The sequence below is a fragment of the Anarrhichthys ocellatus genome, unplaced genomic scaffold (genome assembly GCF_004355925.1).
Source record: "Anarrhichthys ocellatus isolate YVR2014 unplaced genomic scaffold, GSC_Weel_1.0 scaffold18, whole genome shotgun sequence".
NCBI classification, from domain to species: Eukaryota; Metazoa; Chordata; class Actinopteri; order Perciformes; family Anarhichadidae; genus Anarrhichthys; species Anarrhichthys ocellatus.
In genome coordinates, this window is record NW_022280048.1 from 5,647,652 (window position 1) to 5,663,503 (window position 15,852).

Here is a 15,852-nt window from a genome sequence, read left to right on the forward strand (position 1 = left end):
ATATATATATATATATACATACACATATACATACATGTATATATATACACACACACACATCTTATTTATGTCATTTGCAGTAAATAATGTTTAATAAGTAAAGAAGTCGGAAGATAGCAAGCACAACTCACCCATCTTTTAAGTGTTAATGGAAGTTTTTTCATAAATCGAAATAAATCTAAATATTAACTTTCGTACTCAAAATTCAGATTTTATTTTACTAATAAAATATATCTATTCGAATTTATATTCGTTGACAGCCCTCCTGGTTTTGTTTTAAGCTGTTTTACTTTTTCAAGTAATAATTCCTTGTTTTTGTCCATGCATTATATTATAAAAGTTATTGTCTTTTTGTTAACTTAGCCTTTCAAAAACGTGTGGCGGTTTATCGTCACTACTGTCACACTACGCAATAGCTCGCAATGAGCTCTGCTAATAGCAGAACCAGCTCGCCCCTCCCCCTCCCCCCACCAACTGCAACGCTGCTATGAACAGTGAGCACATGCAAGTCCTTAAAAGAGGTAATCAAGCTAAACCACTGATCCTAAGCTGTGTGAGCCGTTTGACGAACGTGCACTCCTTCATGATCTGCAGCGAGCGAGCACCAGGGGAACACCCACTGGGTCTGACCCACTCTCTAATTTGAATGTGAAGAAGTTTACTGACAACACAGGGGCAAACAAAAAAAATAAAAATATATATATATTAAGGTGCAACTTCTCAGCTCGTGAAAAGCAGCCTTTAAATATGTCTGGTAGCACGGTCTACCGCGTAGCAGATAGAGGTGTGACACCGGTGTGGCTAAAGGCATTGCCACTGTAGCCTCGACACATTTGTAGAGCCGTAGTGCGACTTTAAGCTGCGCTGGAGAGACGCGTTCTCGATCTCATTAGAGAGAATCAGCCCATCTGTGGCAAAAGTCACGGGCCGCCGACTTGCACACTTTCACATCCTCACTGATTTTCCAGTTGATAGGACAGAACTTCTCCCCGCTCCCTTCCTCTATCTGCGTGCACGTGTGCACATATGCTTTTCTGTGCACCCACACACACACACACACACACACATGCCCGTTTGTTACCGCCGCAGCAACTGAGGAGGAACACAGTGAGGGAGAGAAAGAGGGGCGCTCGTACCTCCTCACTGCAGGCCGTTTCTTTGCTGGCTAACCGAGGTTACTATTTTAGTGTCTGTCACTTCCTCCTGTCATGACAAGCCACTTTGAGTTAAGCCGGTTCTCAGCTTAGCAGGCTCTCTCCCACTTCTTCTCTGCAGCTACCGCACCTCCTCCACCTTCACCAACTCCCCCCTCCCTTCCTATGCGAGGTGCTAATCTGACTACCATCGTGTGAGAGAGGGGGAGCCTTGCCAACAGAAGGCACAGGTGTGTCAGCATCAGACCGCTGCACCGTTTCAGTAAAGAGAGAGAAAGACATGGAGAGACGGAAAAAAATGAGAAGACAAAAGAGGAAAGAGTCTCTGACCTTTGAGTTGCCTGGCCTGCGATGGACCTGCCTCCGCTGGAGGGATTTGGCCGGGCTCCTGCTCGACATACAGCAAAAGAAACAAGACAATAAGAGAAACCCTCTAACACAGAAAATAACAGAGGAAATGGACTGCAAATGCAGCCGCTCTTTTTCTTAAACAACATTCAGTAATCTATGCTTCATCCGATGATAACCCATTTGAATTGTTACTTATTTCAGTAATGATCGAAACCTCATGCAACCCCACGGTTTCCAACATTCTACTGTTTCCACATGAAGACCTTTTCTGTTGCATCGTGGTGGTGTTAGCGGATACAGACCGAAGCACATCCACTGTAAGCTAATGCAGGACAAAGCAGACCACTTAAAGACACGAGCTGAGTGGCTTTCAAGGTGTAGGAAAAAATGATTGCAACAGGAAGTAGTGCAGTTAGACAGAGGGAGAACAGAGTCACGAAACCTTACAAATACTAAACGTCTGAAGGAACTGGGTGATGATGGACTGAATAAACTGTATTTTTCTTGCTTTTGAAACAGCAAAATATGCCACAAACTGTGCTACCGGACGTCTCTCTGTCCACTGCTGCTGCGGTGATGATGGAAAACATAGCTGTCTACCGATCGATGGCGTTAAGTGATATCCACTAAAGCACTCAGAGCGCCAGATCTACGCTGCTACGCTACTGTACAGGGAGGGGAACAGGGCTGGCCTGCAGCAACATTTACCAGCGGGTCGGCCTGCATCCCCCGGCGGTGAGCAGGTCTGCTGTGCTCCGTTTGAGCCCCCTCTACCCACCACTCAGATCCCACCTCCCCCGGGCCGCCGTCGTCATCGGTGCCGTACTCCACGTCGATCTCTTCACTGGGACCGATGGGCGGCCTCTGAGCCTGTGCCGATTTGCTGACCAGGTAGGGTCTTGGCGGGCTGGGACCATGGCCGGGGTCGACTGCCGCGGCGACAGCCATCTGACTCCTGAGCATGGCCTCCCTCCTAAGGCGGTCCCCTAGCCCTTTGAGCAGTGCTCTGTCTTTGCTGGTGGTGGGGGTCAGCTGGGGAGGACAGCGGGCCCGCCTGCTGGCGAGACCCTCATATAAACTCGGGTCTTGTTCTTCAGGATAACTGATGGTGTCAACTGTGTCTGCGTAGTGCACCCTGTGCTGCTTCCTAGGCCTGATCTGCCTGAGTAAAGGCTCTGTGGTTAGGGATCTGGGATCCCTGTTGTAGTGGTGATGGTGAGGGGGGAAGTGTGGGTGTGGGTTGGGGAGATACTGGGGTGCGCGGTGGAGGCGCTCCGAGTCTCTAGGGCAGAGGTGGCCGGGCCTGGGCCAAGGCTGACTGCGTTGGTTTGAAGGCTCTTCTATAATGCTGTCTTCCTGTTCGGTCACCTCGGGAATGCTGAACAGCTGCTCGTGGTGTTGGACCTGAGCCGGCAACTTGAGGATCCTCTCTAGTACCTCCTCATCACTGTCTGGAGGCTCCAAGTTGCGCGACTATACGGCCGAAAGGTCAAAGCAACCAAGAGGCGATTGGTGAAGGTGGGACGGGAAATCATATCGTTCAGTGAAAATAAGGGAAGTGCAGACGAAACAGAGGACAAGCCGGTCATGCAGAGGAAAGAGAAAAGAAAAGAAAAAGAAGAAAGAATCTCAATCAAGCATGATTAAAAACATGAAAGAATGCCACTGAATGACGACTGAGCTATGCAAGACAAACTGAAAGAAGCATGTGTCATTCGAAAAAGCAGAACTCACAAAGTGCCCGTGCAAATGGCCACAAACTATGCAGTGCACTGTTTCCTTTACCCTGTTGGCTCTGAATAAGTAGCCCCGGGCCTGTGCGTCTCCGAGGTGGTCAGAGTAAAGGTCCTCCTCCTCCTCCTCCAGGATGTCGGACAGATCTGACCGGCTGTTGTCTGTGTGGTAGTCGCCGGGAGGCTCCACAAGCCCTCTGCTGTAACTCTGAAATAAAAAAACGTCAACATACTGAAACAAACTATCCAATTCAGCCGACATTCAAAACCCTTATTAGTCATTCCTATAAATATCGACAAAAATGAATAGATCTGCAAGTTAAACGAGAACATGTTGCAGATACAAAGGCACACTTGAAACAAAGCTGTATTAATAATACATACGGCTGCCTGTCATCGGCCCAATGCTTTTACCTTTGAAGAACAGCACTGGTAAGAGAAATATGATACAACTAATGATGTCGGCTTTCCTAATGCGAGAGCAGATGTCAAGAGATACATGCTCTAAACTTTGCATTATGCATTGTCTCCATTAATCCATCAGGATTAATAAATTGCTTTACAAGCAACAAATACTTCGCAAATAAATGGGCATATTTTAATTAGGGTTTCTGCAGGTTCAACAAGTTAAATGTAAGACGTCTTAATGCCACATGGATGTGGTTCCACTACCGTATATCCTTATCTACATCAAGTATGTAAGTGAGATGCCTAGCATGGCCTGGAATTATTTTATTATTATGTCACATTTTTTCAGTACTTCCCAGTAGCATATGTTTTTGTGGCTTTTGGTGAATCAGAACTAACGCTTTAAAATGCCAAAGTCACACAATAACACAAACAAACCAACTGAGGCAGCTGTAGACCACCAACTCACATGAGAGGTGAAATTATGGGTTTTGTCAATGGAGTCTTTTGGCTTTGTCTGATGAGAAGTCAAAACATGACAATATTCAAAATATAGCATATACATAAAGTGATATTATTATTTTGAATAAGAGTCTTTCTTTCAGGAGTCTAAAACAGGTTTTGCTGCTGCCCACGTCCACAGCAGTACATTGCTTTGCTCCCATGATGGTACTCAGGTCTGTTTCCACCAGCTGGGGGCGTGCTGACTGCCATCCACAGTAGGTACTACACTGACTATGGATACCTCACACATCCCAACTTTAATTGGTGAATTAGACGATTAGAATTAATTAGACAACACCTCTGGAGGGTTCAACCAAAAATGGGATGATGGGACTGAGCTGCAGCTGCATGCGATATTCATTTTTCTAGTGACGAGTAAACTATTTGTCAACAAATCAGTGCTGACCTGCTGCGTACTACAGTACGCTGGCTCTTGGTCCTGTCTCAAGAACTCCTCCATGGACACCAAGCGGGAATTCTCTTGATCCTCCTCTGCTTCGGACTCCAGCGGTGAGCTGCTGGGGGGTCGGTGAAGGTTAATGTCCGGAGGATTAAGGAAGCCTGTGATCGGGGCTTTGGGCGGGGAAGGGATGCGCTCGGGGCTCCCGAGCTGGGCACCGGGGTCCTCGAGGAACTCTACCATAGATGGGAAAGGGCGTATCATTCCGGGGCTGCTGGTGTCTCTGTGCTGCTCCAACACGGCTGCTGTTACTGCCGTTACTGGTACTTGTGCAGTTGCTGCTACTGGAGATGGTTGAGGTGGTGAGGTGGGGGGAGAGGTCACTTTTACCTGAAGACGAGAGAGATGGTCAATACAACACTAATTAACGTTCGATTACAATTATTCTAGATATTAGTGGTGAATAGTCTGTTAGCGGTGGGCCACACCACTTAGCCTATATTGTTTTACATTTTGGCACATTGGCAGCATTAACAGTCTGCCGAATTAGCAGTTCCTGTTTGCACTGAACCCATCGATGAACGGACAGTTATTGTTGAATAGAAACTTAAACACGAGATGACTCTCAGCCGTGTTCCGGGGAAATATTTACGTTTATTCGTGATGGAGAAAGCAGATAATGATATCCGACCTAAAAAATGAATGTCTGTGTTCAGATTTGACGGATATTGCAGGAATCGGCTGTTTGGGATTTAAAGGTACCTTCATTGCCTCCATGGGCTGCCAATGCTGCAGCTCCAACTGCCGACTGTGTTCATAAGCTGCTCAAACTACAATTACTAACTTCCAGTTGTTTTTAGAACAACCGGCGTGCTCCTGTCCCTTCACTTCATGCAGTATCTTTGCCTCACGTCTCCCTCTTATACTCCCTTCAACCCGCCTCAACATCTGGAGGCGAGTTGGAGGATGGAAGAGTGAGGATTACCTCTAGAGTAACGGTGGAGGCTATTGGTAATGTGGCCTCACGTACAGCCAAGGCAGCAGCAGAGGAGGGGTTGGCCCAGGCATTCACGTATGAAGCTGATAAGAGAAGGTCATCTGGGTGGAGGGCTCGAGGAGGGTTGGCAGCAGCCTCCACTGTGAGGCCATGGATGTTTGTGTCCGATGGCAAAGCGCTGGGCAGCACGGAGACTTTGGCAGCGGAGTTCCCGTAGGACGGCGGCAAGGGCAGGTGGCTGCAGCCTGTAGGGGTGCGGGGCTGGGGTTGCACCACTGGGGCGGCGGTGGCTGGACCTGCCATGATGGCGGCCAGCTTGGAGGGCACATTGACTGGCAGAGAGTCGCAGGACTCCCCGTGGGCGGACATGGTGCGGAGAGTGAGCTCCCGAGCGGCCAGCAGGGACTGCATCTGAGAGGGGCCCAGCAGGGCACTGCCGGCTGTTGGGGAAGACACCTCCAGCACCTGAAATGGGAGACAGACAGGTACATCTTTTCTTTTAAAACTGTACAGCAGCTCCCAAAACGCTATATACTGAAATCAAACCGCAATGCACCGCTTGGCAACACATAAAAAAAAACTTAAGGTTTTTGCCTTTTTCTTGTCAGCATATATAGTGTATCCAGTGACACGGACTCCGTTGGAGGTCCCAGCAGCATCGATAGTGACCGGCAGCCAGCTGATGAGGGCAATGCCCGGGGAGGGGCCGTGCTCCAGCTGTACATCCAGAGGAGCATCAGGGGGTCCTGCAGGCATTGGAAGCATCACACCACGGCCAGCGGCAAGCAAAAGATATATTTTCATATTATTATAGGATCAAGTGATTCACACTTGAAATTACAATGTTTGGGATAAGAAATTAATATCACAACGGGAATATAATTCTACGGATTTTTAAAAAAGCGCCATCTAATACTCTAGAGGGACATTAAGAAACGTAGAAACCATATACCTGCGTTCCCAGAGTGTGGGCATGAAACTTAAGCAAATTTCAACGATTATTTAGAGAAACACAACTCAAATGTAATATGACACTGATCACAAATAAGCATCTAAGATTCATTCATGAAAAGCAAAAACAAAGAGTAGATTAGAAGGAGCAGAGTGGCAATATGGTACCACAAACTGATGCCAAATGGTGTTTGCAGTTAGCGACATCCGTTCACAGGAAATTCCGATTCTTTGAGCGTCCCCTTTTAGTCTCGCCCAACGTTTTGTTGGCAAGCCAGGAACGAGAAAATGCGAAGGGAACCTCAAGATCAAATAAATACCAACTTGCCATCATAATAAAACCCTACTTCCTCATCTACAGCTTGATCGAGGGAGAGGACGGCATCTGCCGTGACCAATCAAGTCCCCCGTTTCCCTTCTCTTTGAAGTGATGCATTCTGTGCCATGGTGCTGTGGCTAATGAATAAGAGAGAGACGACTCAGAGCAGCTCTCATGAATAAACTGATGTCCTTGTGTGGGAGGTACAGAATCACCACCACTGAATACAAGACATCATCTGAATATAACCCATTGGCTCCGATCACACTGTGTTGATCTAATTCAAGAACCGGGGAGAACCAGCAGTGGACTGTAGGAACAGTTTGGCTGAGGGAGAGACAGGACCTAACAACGGTTAAACAATCCCCAATGCATGGCACATACCAACAATGCTACTGTCTATAAAACATCAATCACTAACATTCGAATACAGATAGATTTGAACATTTTCAAGGAAATTGGTCGCTAATCATCAAACTGAGATTTCTTCTTTCTGTTTTCTTAATAATAAAAAGTAGCTTCTGTTTGATGGAGGTAGATCAGAGGGGAAGGATACTTCCACTCCACACTGCTCCAAAAGATTCACATTTTCGATATTGAACGCATACACGTGTATCTAATCTAAGTCTTATAATTGGCCCAGACATTTTATTCTGCGACAAAAATCACAAACCCCTTTCCAAATTCCGAATTGTAACACTGATGTCCTGGGTGGATAAAATACATATGTGCATCTGAATTACCTAATGCAATCAGCTGCTTCTGTAGACCTTCAGTATCTGGCTGTTATTGTTTTGCAGAGGCTTACTCTTGGTCCAATTTACGCTTTGATATGACTTAATTTCGAATGAGGAGAATTAGTCTTGATTGATTCGTGACCCATTGATTCTGTGTAAGTGTAATTGTATATTAGACGATAAAAGATAGATATTTGATACATAATAAGATCCTAAATCCTGACCTGCCATCAGTGTGGTGAAGGTGATGGAGGCGCTCCTGTGTTCGCGTCGCTCCACGGGTAACTCCCACGGCGTGCGGTGCGGCCGTGCCTCCACTTTGACCGCGTACTGCAGGCTGGGCAAGAGGTTATTGAGGCACAGCGAGCTGCAGCCAGCCTTCACCAGCTCGCACTCCTCCTCATTCAAGGACACAATGTGCACATAGTTACTGTTGCTGGGCAGCCAGGTCAGGTTGGCAGAGGTGGCGGTGATCCTCTCCGCGCGCAGCTGCGTGGGCGCCACACAAACGTCCCGACCGACCAGCATGCTGCAGCGCAGCTGGTCCGAGGGGCCCTTCTCCGTCAGGCTTTGCACTGACACGCGGTAGGCCTTGAGGTTTATGTCCAACCGCTCCAGCACCGCTTTGGTCTGGGCACCGAAGGGCACGTTGAGCCGCAGCTCCTGGTCCACGTACACATTGTAGCTCCACACGTTGCCCCACCCGGCTGGCACCAACGGAGGGTCCCATCCGATGATGATGCTCTTGGCAAGCTGCTTGATGAGGGTGAGCTTACGTGGGTAAGGCACAATGTCCACTCCCACCTCCTCCAAATCCAAGTCCAGGCCGTTGGTGAGGGGGGCTGGGACAGCCAAGGCCGATGCTGAGTCCGAGGGGGCTGAGGCAGGGCCAGAGGCGGTGGAGGCCTCTGTCCTTGCTGAGGCGCTGGCGCCCACGTGGAGGTGACGCTGGTGGCTGGCACTGTGCAGGCTGCTGTCTAGCAGGGAGTTATGGGACACGTCCCCCGTCTCTGGATGGTGACTGCTCATGACATCGTCGTCCGACACGCGTTCCACAAAGTTAGAGGGGACCAGCCCTCTCCGTCCATCCATCAGCTCGCCTGTGAGGAAGCCACATTAAATGCTGAACACCCCCGTCAATGCAGAAATATGAATTTGTAGATACAACATATACTCGTGGATTTACCTTCATAGAAGCAGTCGTCGTCCATGTCTCCATACACGTAGATGTATTCTCCAGCCGTGAGTGGAAGCTCCACCTCAGGGTTGTCATTGGGGCCATCGTATGGATTATAGCTGTTGAAAATTCATTCACCAGGAAGTTATTTCTTCATCCCGTATTAACAAACTATCGACATGGTGACTCAGCTCTTGCCTTAGTTTAATACTCACCTGTATCGTGCAATGAAAACCTGAAGCTTTGCTGCTCCTCTGCAGGCTGTGTAAGGTGCAGGAGCTACGTCAACGTCCAGCTCCTCCACTTCACTGGCGGTGTCCACCTGAGAACACCATGGACAGAGGGTGAATTGCCTGGACCCTGAGGCAATCCGAAAACTGCTTGGAATGGTGTGCAAAAACTAATCAAACAGAGATATATATTTATTTCTTTTTTAAATTAAAAGCAGAAGTAGAGGGATTGCTGTGAACTGGATTGAATAAACAAGAATATTCTTTAAAAATATATTTATTAACATTTTTCTATATATATATATAAAAAAAAAAAAAAAAAAAAAAAAAAAAAAAGAGTTTACTGTAAATACTGAATTACTCATGAGCTACTATAGGTGAATGGTCGTGCTAATATTTTTGTTGTATAGTGATTTAATATTAATGAGTCACTGTTGCTGGCAGAGAATCACCTTGACACCCGAGCTGGATTTCCATTCAGAGCTGCTCCACCAGTACAATAAGAGGGCTGGTTTATTTATAGCTCCCTGGGAAAACCTTTTTAAGGATAATCACTTACAACTACTACCACATAACCTTCATAATCCACAGTGGCGAATGGATTATCTCACTAAATATGAGCTTTATTGAAATATGGGCAGACGAGATGAGAAGACCACCAACCTGTCTGTCTCTTTGCCTGACAACAAAAACACTATATCGTGGCGGAAGATCCAAATAACTTCTCTTAAGAATGAGCAGAGGAAGCTGGATCATATTCAGCAACAGTCTGGGCACGCGTGAGATGACAGGGAGGTTTAGGAGAGCTTTCTAATCCATCAAATCCACACAAAATGTGATCGTGCGTTGCCTTCTTGGTAATCTTGATGAGCAATCTGCCTGTCTTTGTAGAAACAAAGACAGGCAGGAGAGCTGCAGGCAGGAGTCCTGCATGACGACATAACCCCGGTGAACGTTAAAGGGATAGTTTGAAGTGGGGTTGTATGAGGTACTTTTCCATAGAGTTAGTGTTTGTATCTACAGTAGATAGCGGTCGGCACGCCTCCATGCTAAAGTAAAAAAAAGGAATTTTACCTCGCAGAACAGGGAAGTTGTAAATGACTGTTTTTGTCAAAGGAGTCGAGTGTGTTTGAAGAGAGAACAGATAACGGCTTCAGTTCCCCGTCTGACGGCAAGGTAAAGCATCGAAAATATTGTAAATATGAAATACACTTAAACTGACACTTACAATATTTTTAGGTGGGCCTTTCTTTTAGTTTGGTTAAAGCACATTTTACTGCTGCCCCCTTGTCCAGAGCAATACATTGCTTTGCTGTCCGTTTCTCCAAACTGGGGGTGTGCCGACCGCTATCTGCTGTAGGTGATATATCGACTATGGATGAGTACCTTATACAACCCCACTTAAAAAAAAATCTGAACTATGACCAAAGGAGCATTATCACAAACCTACAACCAGGGCTTGAAATAAACACTAACCGCCTCCAATAAATGCTGGCAAAAAGAAAACCATTTTGGCTAAATGTTGAGAGTGGCTGGCAACTTGTAAATGTAGTAACCATTGGACCACGGTTTCATAGAGATCATTTTAAGCCACGCCTACAACCTGTATCATATTGTGAGAGGTGGCGTCGCCTTACATGCAAATTGTACAGTATATCACTGACTACTAAGTTCATAGTTAATGTGCACTGCTCCTGATGAATGATGAAGAAAGTATTCTGAAATGAGTGACGCGCTGCACATCGCCCCGGCTGGTACCTCGTGTGTTGGGCTCGATTTGTGCGGACTGAGGTGCGTGTCAGACTTGGGGGTGAGGTGCGTGGTCTCGGACTTGCTGGAGGATGAGCCTGACTTGCTGACGCTGATGGTGGGCAGCTCTCGATGCTTGGTGAGGGGCGAGCGCTCCACCCTGGACAGCCCCGCAGCGTGGGGGGTGGCCCCCAGCCGCAGTGCGGCGGCCACATCTAGCAGGCAGGGGAGAGAGAGAGAGGAAGAGGATAATACATAATCTGTGACTTTAACAGACGAACCTGGCCCTGTCACTTGTTAAACTGGTTGAATCCATGAGCAGCTAGGTGGGGGCGAGATAACCGGTTGACATGCAGGAGGCTCAAGGTTGAACCTGGCTGATTAAAACGGTGGAGGAAAAAAAAATCCTGTGTCCATCTGTCTGAGGTCAGAGGTGTGTCACACCAGCGATGTTAAGGGGCTTAACTGGGACATTTTCTCACGTCGGCCCACGAGCACCGACCCTCACGTGATAATGAGCATTTACGGACGGTGCTGGACTGCGGTGGTGTGTTAGGGTGAGATGACGGGTTGGAAACATGCCGTGCTTTAATGACAGTGCCCAACACATATCATGAGTGACAGAGACGGAGAGAGTACCGAGCGGATCTTTACCCTCAGGGCAGGAGAGAGTGTCACCTCCCTCGAGACTCCAGAAGGCTATTTCACCCTGAGACACCATGTCCCATGAGCCACCAGTGCAGTCTAAAACACACGAACAGTGCAAGGAGAAAGAGGTTGGATGGATACATACAGTAGGTACGATTTGGACTAGTTTGCACTGTTGTTACGGTTAAGGAAGTTGTGGCTGGGGATTACATCATAATGGATAGTCTTAAAAGCATGCGCCTGTGCCTTTAATTCACAGCCTGTGCTGAACAAGCTGAAAGGTAAGAGGTTGTGCTCAGTTTGTATTTCTGACACACAAAAGAGAATCTTTGGAAGACTGGACTGATGCTGCTGGTCTACATCTCACAAGCCATGCTTTGTGACAGGATGTCCTTTGGAAATGAAAGAATTCAAGTACACTAAAAAAGATTATATACCATGAAAGTTGAATAATAGATTATTAACATTCTGCTAATATGCATTTATATGTTGGTAACCTTTCTTTGTGGATATTATAAATTAACCAATTTGTTAAAATCTCTTAAACATCACAGAAAAAGCACAAAGAATCCTCTGATGTACAGCTAATGGCAGTTAGCAATCATCAACCATCGTGAGGAAAAGCCCTCAACAACTATCACCCTCTCTGCACAGGTTGTACTTTCGGGTGTGGGAACGCGTCACGTGGTTTGTGGCTCACCTCGCTCTGCAGTCAGGCCCACCCCGTTGGTCAGAACAGAGAGGCTGGGGTTGTTGAGGAGGCTGGCACCGGCCAGGTCCACCTTGGAGGCCTGTAGTCGAAACTTCTCCAACTCCTGGGACAGCAAGCCGAACTGTTCGCTCTGGCTGCGACACTTGTCCTCCAGGTCTCGTACCTTCGACTGCACAAATGGCGCGACGGAAAAAACGGCCACACAGTGAAAGCAGAGTTATCGACCAGTTGACTAAACACACAAGCAAGTGAGCACAGCTGTTCTCAAGGAGGTTGGTGGAGTGGAGTTTGAACACAAGGGGCTTTATGTGAATCTCGAGCGTTGTATTGTAACACCTCAGTCATGTGGAGGGATCTAACAACGTGGGCCCCGTTTTCATATATGCGCAACGACCAACGCAAGCAGTGCTTTGACCGCTCGGTATTTTCCTGACCTAGAAATACAGTTTGACCGTCTGTGTGGTATTTTCGTAGTTAGTGCAGCGGCGCACAGGTGGGACCGCAGGGGCCTTTACACACGATTTAACCTTCATTAAATCGTGTGCAAACGACACCAGAACACGCCCAGACAGTTTGTGCACCCCTGGAACAACTGCTTTGAGTTGGTCTTGCGCAATTAAAATGGGGCCTTGTATGTAAAAGTAACCTGCTTAATAAATTGCCAGTGTCGTGCAGAAACCTTTGATGCCTACACAGACACTTACTTGGTTGTACTACTATACGATAAGATAAAAACGATGATTATTTTGGTGCGTGAGCAGAAGGAACAGTTTAAGACAGCAACATACAGTTCATACATTGCTGCCTATAAAAGCTAATGCATTATAAAACAAAGCACTGCCAATATACGGTTAGGATTCTGCAAGACAGACTACATAAACTGTCAGGGAAACATTTTATATAAGCTTCAAACACAAATTACAGGTTCAGTTTGAAAGAAAAAGGGAGGGAAACAAAGGTGGGTAGTTTTCTGGTAAAAACCAGAGTGGGAGGGGTAGCATACAGTAGGTTAAGAGAATTCTCTGCATCTGTTTTACACTTTGTTCACTTTCACGAAGCCACTAGACAGCAAGGTTTGTCTTAGCTCCACTGAGTTATGTGGCTGATTTCACTTCAGGTTGCGGTGGGAGTTTCCTGGCAGGCAGATCTGACAAAAAAAAAAAGCCTCCGCACAAAACAGTCTGAACAACATTTCCTGTTAGCTCTCACCTACGCAGAGCCTCGCCTGCGGCCGGCCGTTATCTGGCTACACTGAGCTGAAGCGGTAATGAGGACCGGAACACCTGGAACTCTCACATGAATACTGAAATATAATAAAAGCGGTGTGTTGGGTGTAAACAAATGGGGGAGGGGGGGGGGGGGGGGGGGGAGAGTCTACCTCAATGTAATACGATCAAATAACAAGCCAGCATGATAAGTGTGCTCAGTGCAGCTGGGAGCGCTAACCGTGCCGTATCTGGTCTCATGTGAATGACCTGATTTACACGCTGTTTGCAAACCTAAAAAAATAAATTGCACCATCATCAAATGAGCCTCTGTGGCCACATGAAGCATCTATGAAAGACTGTCATAATAAGTACTGCGGGGCTGTTGCTATTGCTTTTAATTTAACTTTATGAAGTAAACGGTCAACTCAAAGGATTTAAATAGAAGTAATTGGGGTTTGGTGGTTCTATCTACAGGGGGCCGGGGTGGGGTGGGGGTGGGGGGGGCGGGGGGCAAGCTGGCTAAAAGGTTAACAGTACCTGCATGCAGTCCAGTGTACTCTGGTTAGCAAAAAAGTTAACACAAAGGACAGAAAAAAAGGAAAGATGCTTGTGAAAGGATGAATCTGAGAAAGAGAAATCGTATTAATAAAGCAGAAACACAGCAGTCCGAGTGCAGGTCTGCAAGAAAATCCTGTCGGGGAACCGGCATCACTAGAATGTGTCTTTGGCCCTCTGCAGCAGACAACCTGCCTTTTTATTTTAATGACTGCAAATATTCTGCTCAATCTTACAAAAGGCAGCGCGTTGACTTGGCAACACAAAGCTCGGGTCCTCGAGAGGGAAAAGAGGCTTTCTCCTGTGATGCTTCGGGTCTAAATACACACAGCAAGTGAGAGAAACAAAGCGAGAGGAAGGAAACAAGCATTTAAAGAAAAACAGGAGCAACTATACTCTACCAGCTCCCTCTGCAACACAAGCTGAGTCAACTCCTAAAATAAAACACACACTTCATTTTAGCAGAATGCACTGTGTGAAAAAGTGGAGCACAGAGAGCAGACATATATAGTGTGGAGGACTTTTTGAAGGCTCTCTGTTTTTATTTTTTTTTGTCATCATTCAAAATCAGCAACCAATCAGAAGACAGAAGGGGACTTCCAACTGTCACCGACTGTCTGGATTCAGTTTGAATTCGAAGTGCGTTACACTCACACAGAGAGCAAGTTCAAACGTCACAGTGCAGCGGAGAAGACATCTGTTCAAACGGTTTTCCAGGCCCGCGAGCGCGACAAAAATACCAGTACGAGTGTTTTCTGCCAGGTGTCTAGATTAGAATAAAGAGCTGCTTCATGTGGCAACGGGATGTCTTTTGTCTGCCAAACACGGGGAGTTCATCAAATATTCATATTCTTGTTGCTTGGTGTTAGAGATAAGAGATCATTTTCTTTCATGAGGAATTAGATTTGATCTTGTCAGACAGAAATACGCTAGTGCGTGAGAGGAACACGGAGGAAGTCTGAAACACACTCCTCCTCTTTCTAATGTCGGGGCCGAGTGAATTGGGTTCCAGCCTCTTGTGTGACTGTAATAAACACTCGCGCCTTAGATTTCCGTCTTGGTAAATCATCATAAAGTTCTTGAAAGCAACTCAGGGACTCGACTGCGTGGCAATAAAAGCACTGCATGGTGTAGAAAGAATGTCTCTGCTAGTCCCAGTGGTGCAACACACACTCACCTCCAGCACCTGAACCATTCCTTCATGCTCCCGCTTGGCGTATAACTGAGCCTGAGAATAAAAAAATAGAAAAAGACATTCATTTAGTGTAACATCGGTTGTTTGCTCATAAGAGCTGCGTTGACAAACTCGGCTTTATTGGTGGCCGAAGGTTGCCTCCTGCTGGACAAAGTCACCCATTCCACATAGTTGGGGTGAAAGCAGCCAGAGGGGACATGAGGGTTTTGATTTAGCAAGAAAAACATTAGTCAAACACATAAAGTGTAGAACTTACCCGCTGTAACCGTTTGATTTCATCCTGTTTGAACTTAAGGATAGCCAGTGCCTGCTCATGTTCCAATTCCAGCTGCTGCCTTCGCTCGGCGACCTCTCGCATATGCTGTTCGGAAAGATAAAATATATATTAGACGGCAGTTGTTGTTGTCTTTTCCAGTAGGAGGATAAGGGGTGAGTTTCTGTGCCCGGCCGTACCTGTAGGACCTGCTCTAAGTTCTCCAGTTTGGCACGGAGTCTCTGGTTCTCCTCGAGAACTGAATTGTGTTGAGCGGTCACTTCAGAGAGATCTTCCCTCAGCTCCTCATTCTCAGCCCGAGTCTGAAGAACAACAGGAGGAGAGAGGAGAATATTATTTCTCTGCGTCCATTGGTCGTCATTATTTTGAGCTTTTACTTCACAGCGTTACAGTCTCCTTGATTGTCTCGCTGGACCTACTGGGCATTCAGTTGGTGAGTAACATATTATATCAATTAACAGCTATGATTGCCAAAACTATGAAATTGAGACCCACTTCATAGTGAGAGAGAGAGAGAGAGAGAGAGAGAGAGAGAGAGAGAGAGAGAGAG

The 15,852-nt window shown here is 46.8% G+C and overlaps 1 protein-coding gene across 13 annotated transcripts in view; it reads right to left on the reverse strand.

The window, feature by feature from the left end:
- tspoap1 (TSPO associated protein 1) overlaps positions 1–15,852 on the reverse strand; it is a 66,900-nt gene that overhangs the window by 14,070 nt on the left and 36,978 nt on the right. For 9 of the 13 annotated variants that reach the window (XM_031856880.1, XM_031856884.1, XM_031856886.1 and 6 more), the window contains 15 exons: positions 15,482–15,604; positions 15,285–15,389; positions 15,011–15,061; positions 12,059–12,239; positions 11,365–11,454; positions 10,720–10,925; positions 8,947–9,053; positions 8,741–8,850; positions 7,779–8,654; positions 6,142–6,293; positions 5,536–6,012; positions 4,557–4,940; positions 3,291–3,446; positions 2,214–2,978; positions 1,485–1,542 (listed from right to left, as the gene is read on the reverse strand). In XM_031856880.1, the coding sequence (XP_031712740.1) occupies positions 1,485–1,542; positions 2,214–2,978; positions 3,291–3,446; positions 4,557–4,940; positions 5,536–6,012; positions 6,142–6,293; positions 7,779–8,654; positions 8,741–8,850; positions 8,947–9,053; positions 10,720–10,925; positions 11,365–11,454; positions 12,059–12,239; positions 15,011–15,061; positions 15,285–15,389; positions 15,482–15,604 (3,841 nt within the window). The remainder of the gene's footprint in view (positions 1–1,484; positions 1,543–2,213; positions 2,979–3,290; positions 3,447–4,556; positions 4,941–5,535; positions 6,013–6,141; positions 6,294–7,778; positions 8,655–8,740; positions 8,851–8,946; positions 9,054–10,719; positions 10,926–11,364; positions 11,455–12,058; positions 12,240–15,010; positions 15,062–15,284; positions 15,390–15,481; positions 15,605–15,852) is intronic. The other 4 variants (XM_031856891.1, XM_031856890.1, XM_031856881.1 and 1 more) reach the window with 3 other exon arrangements.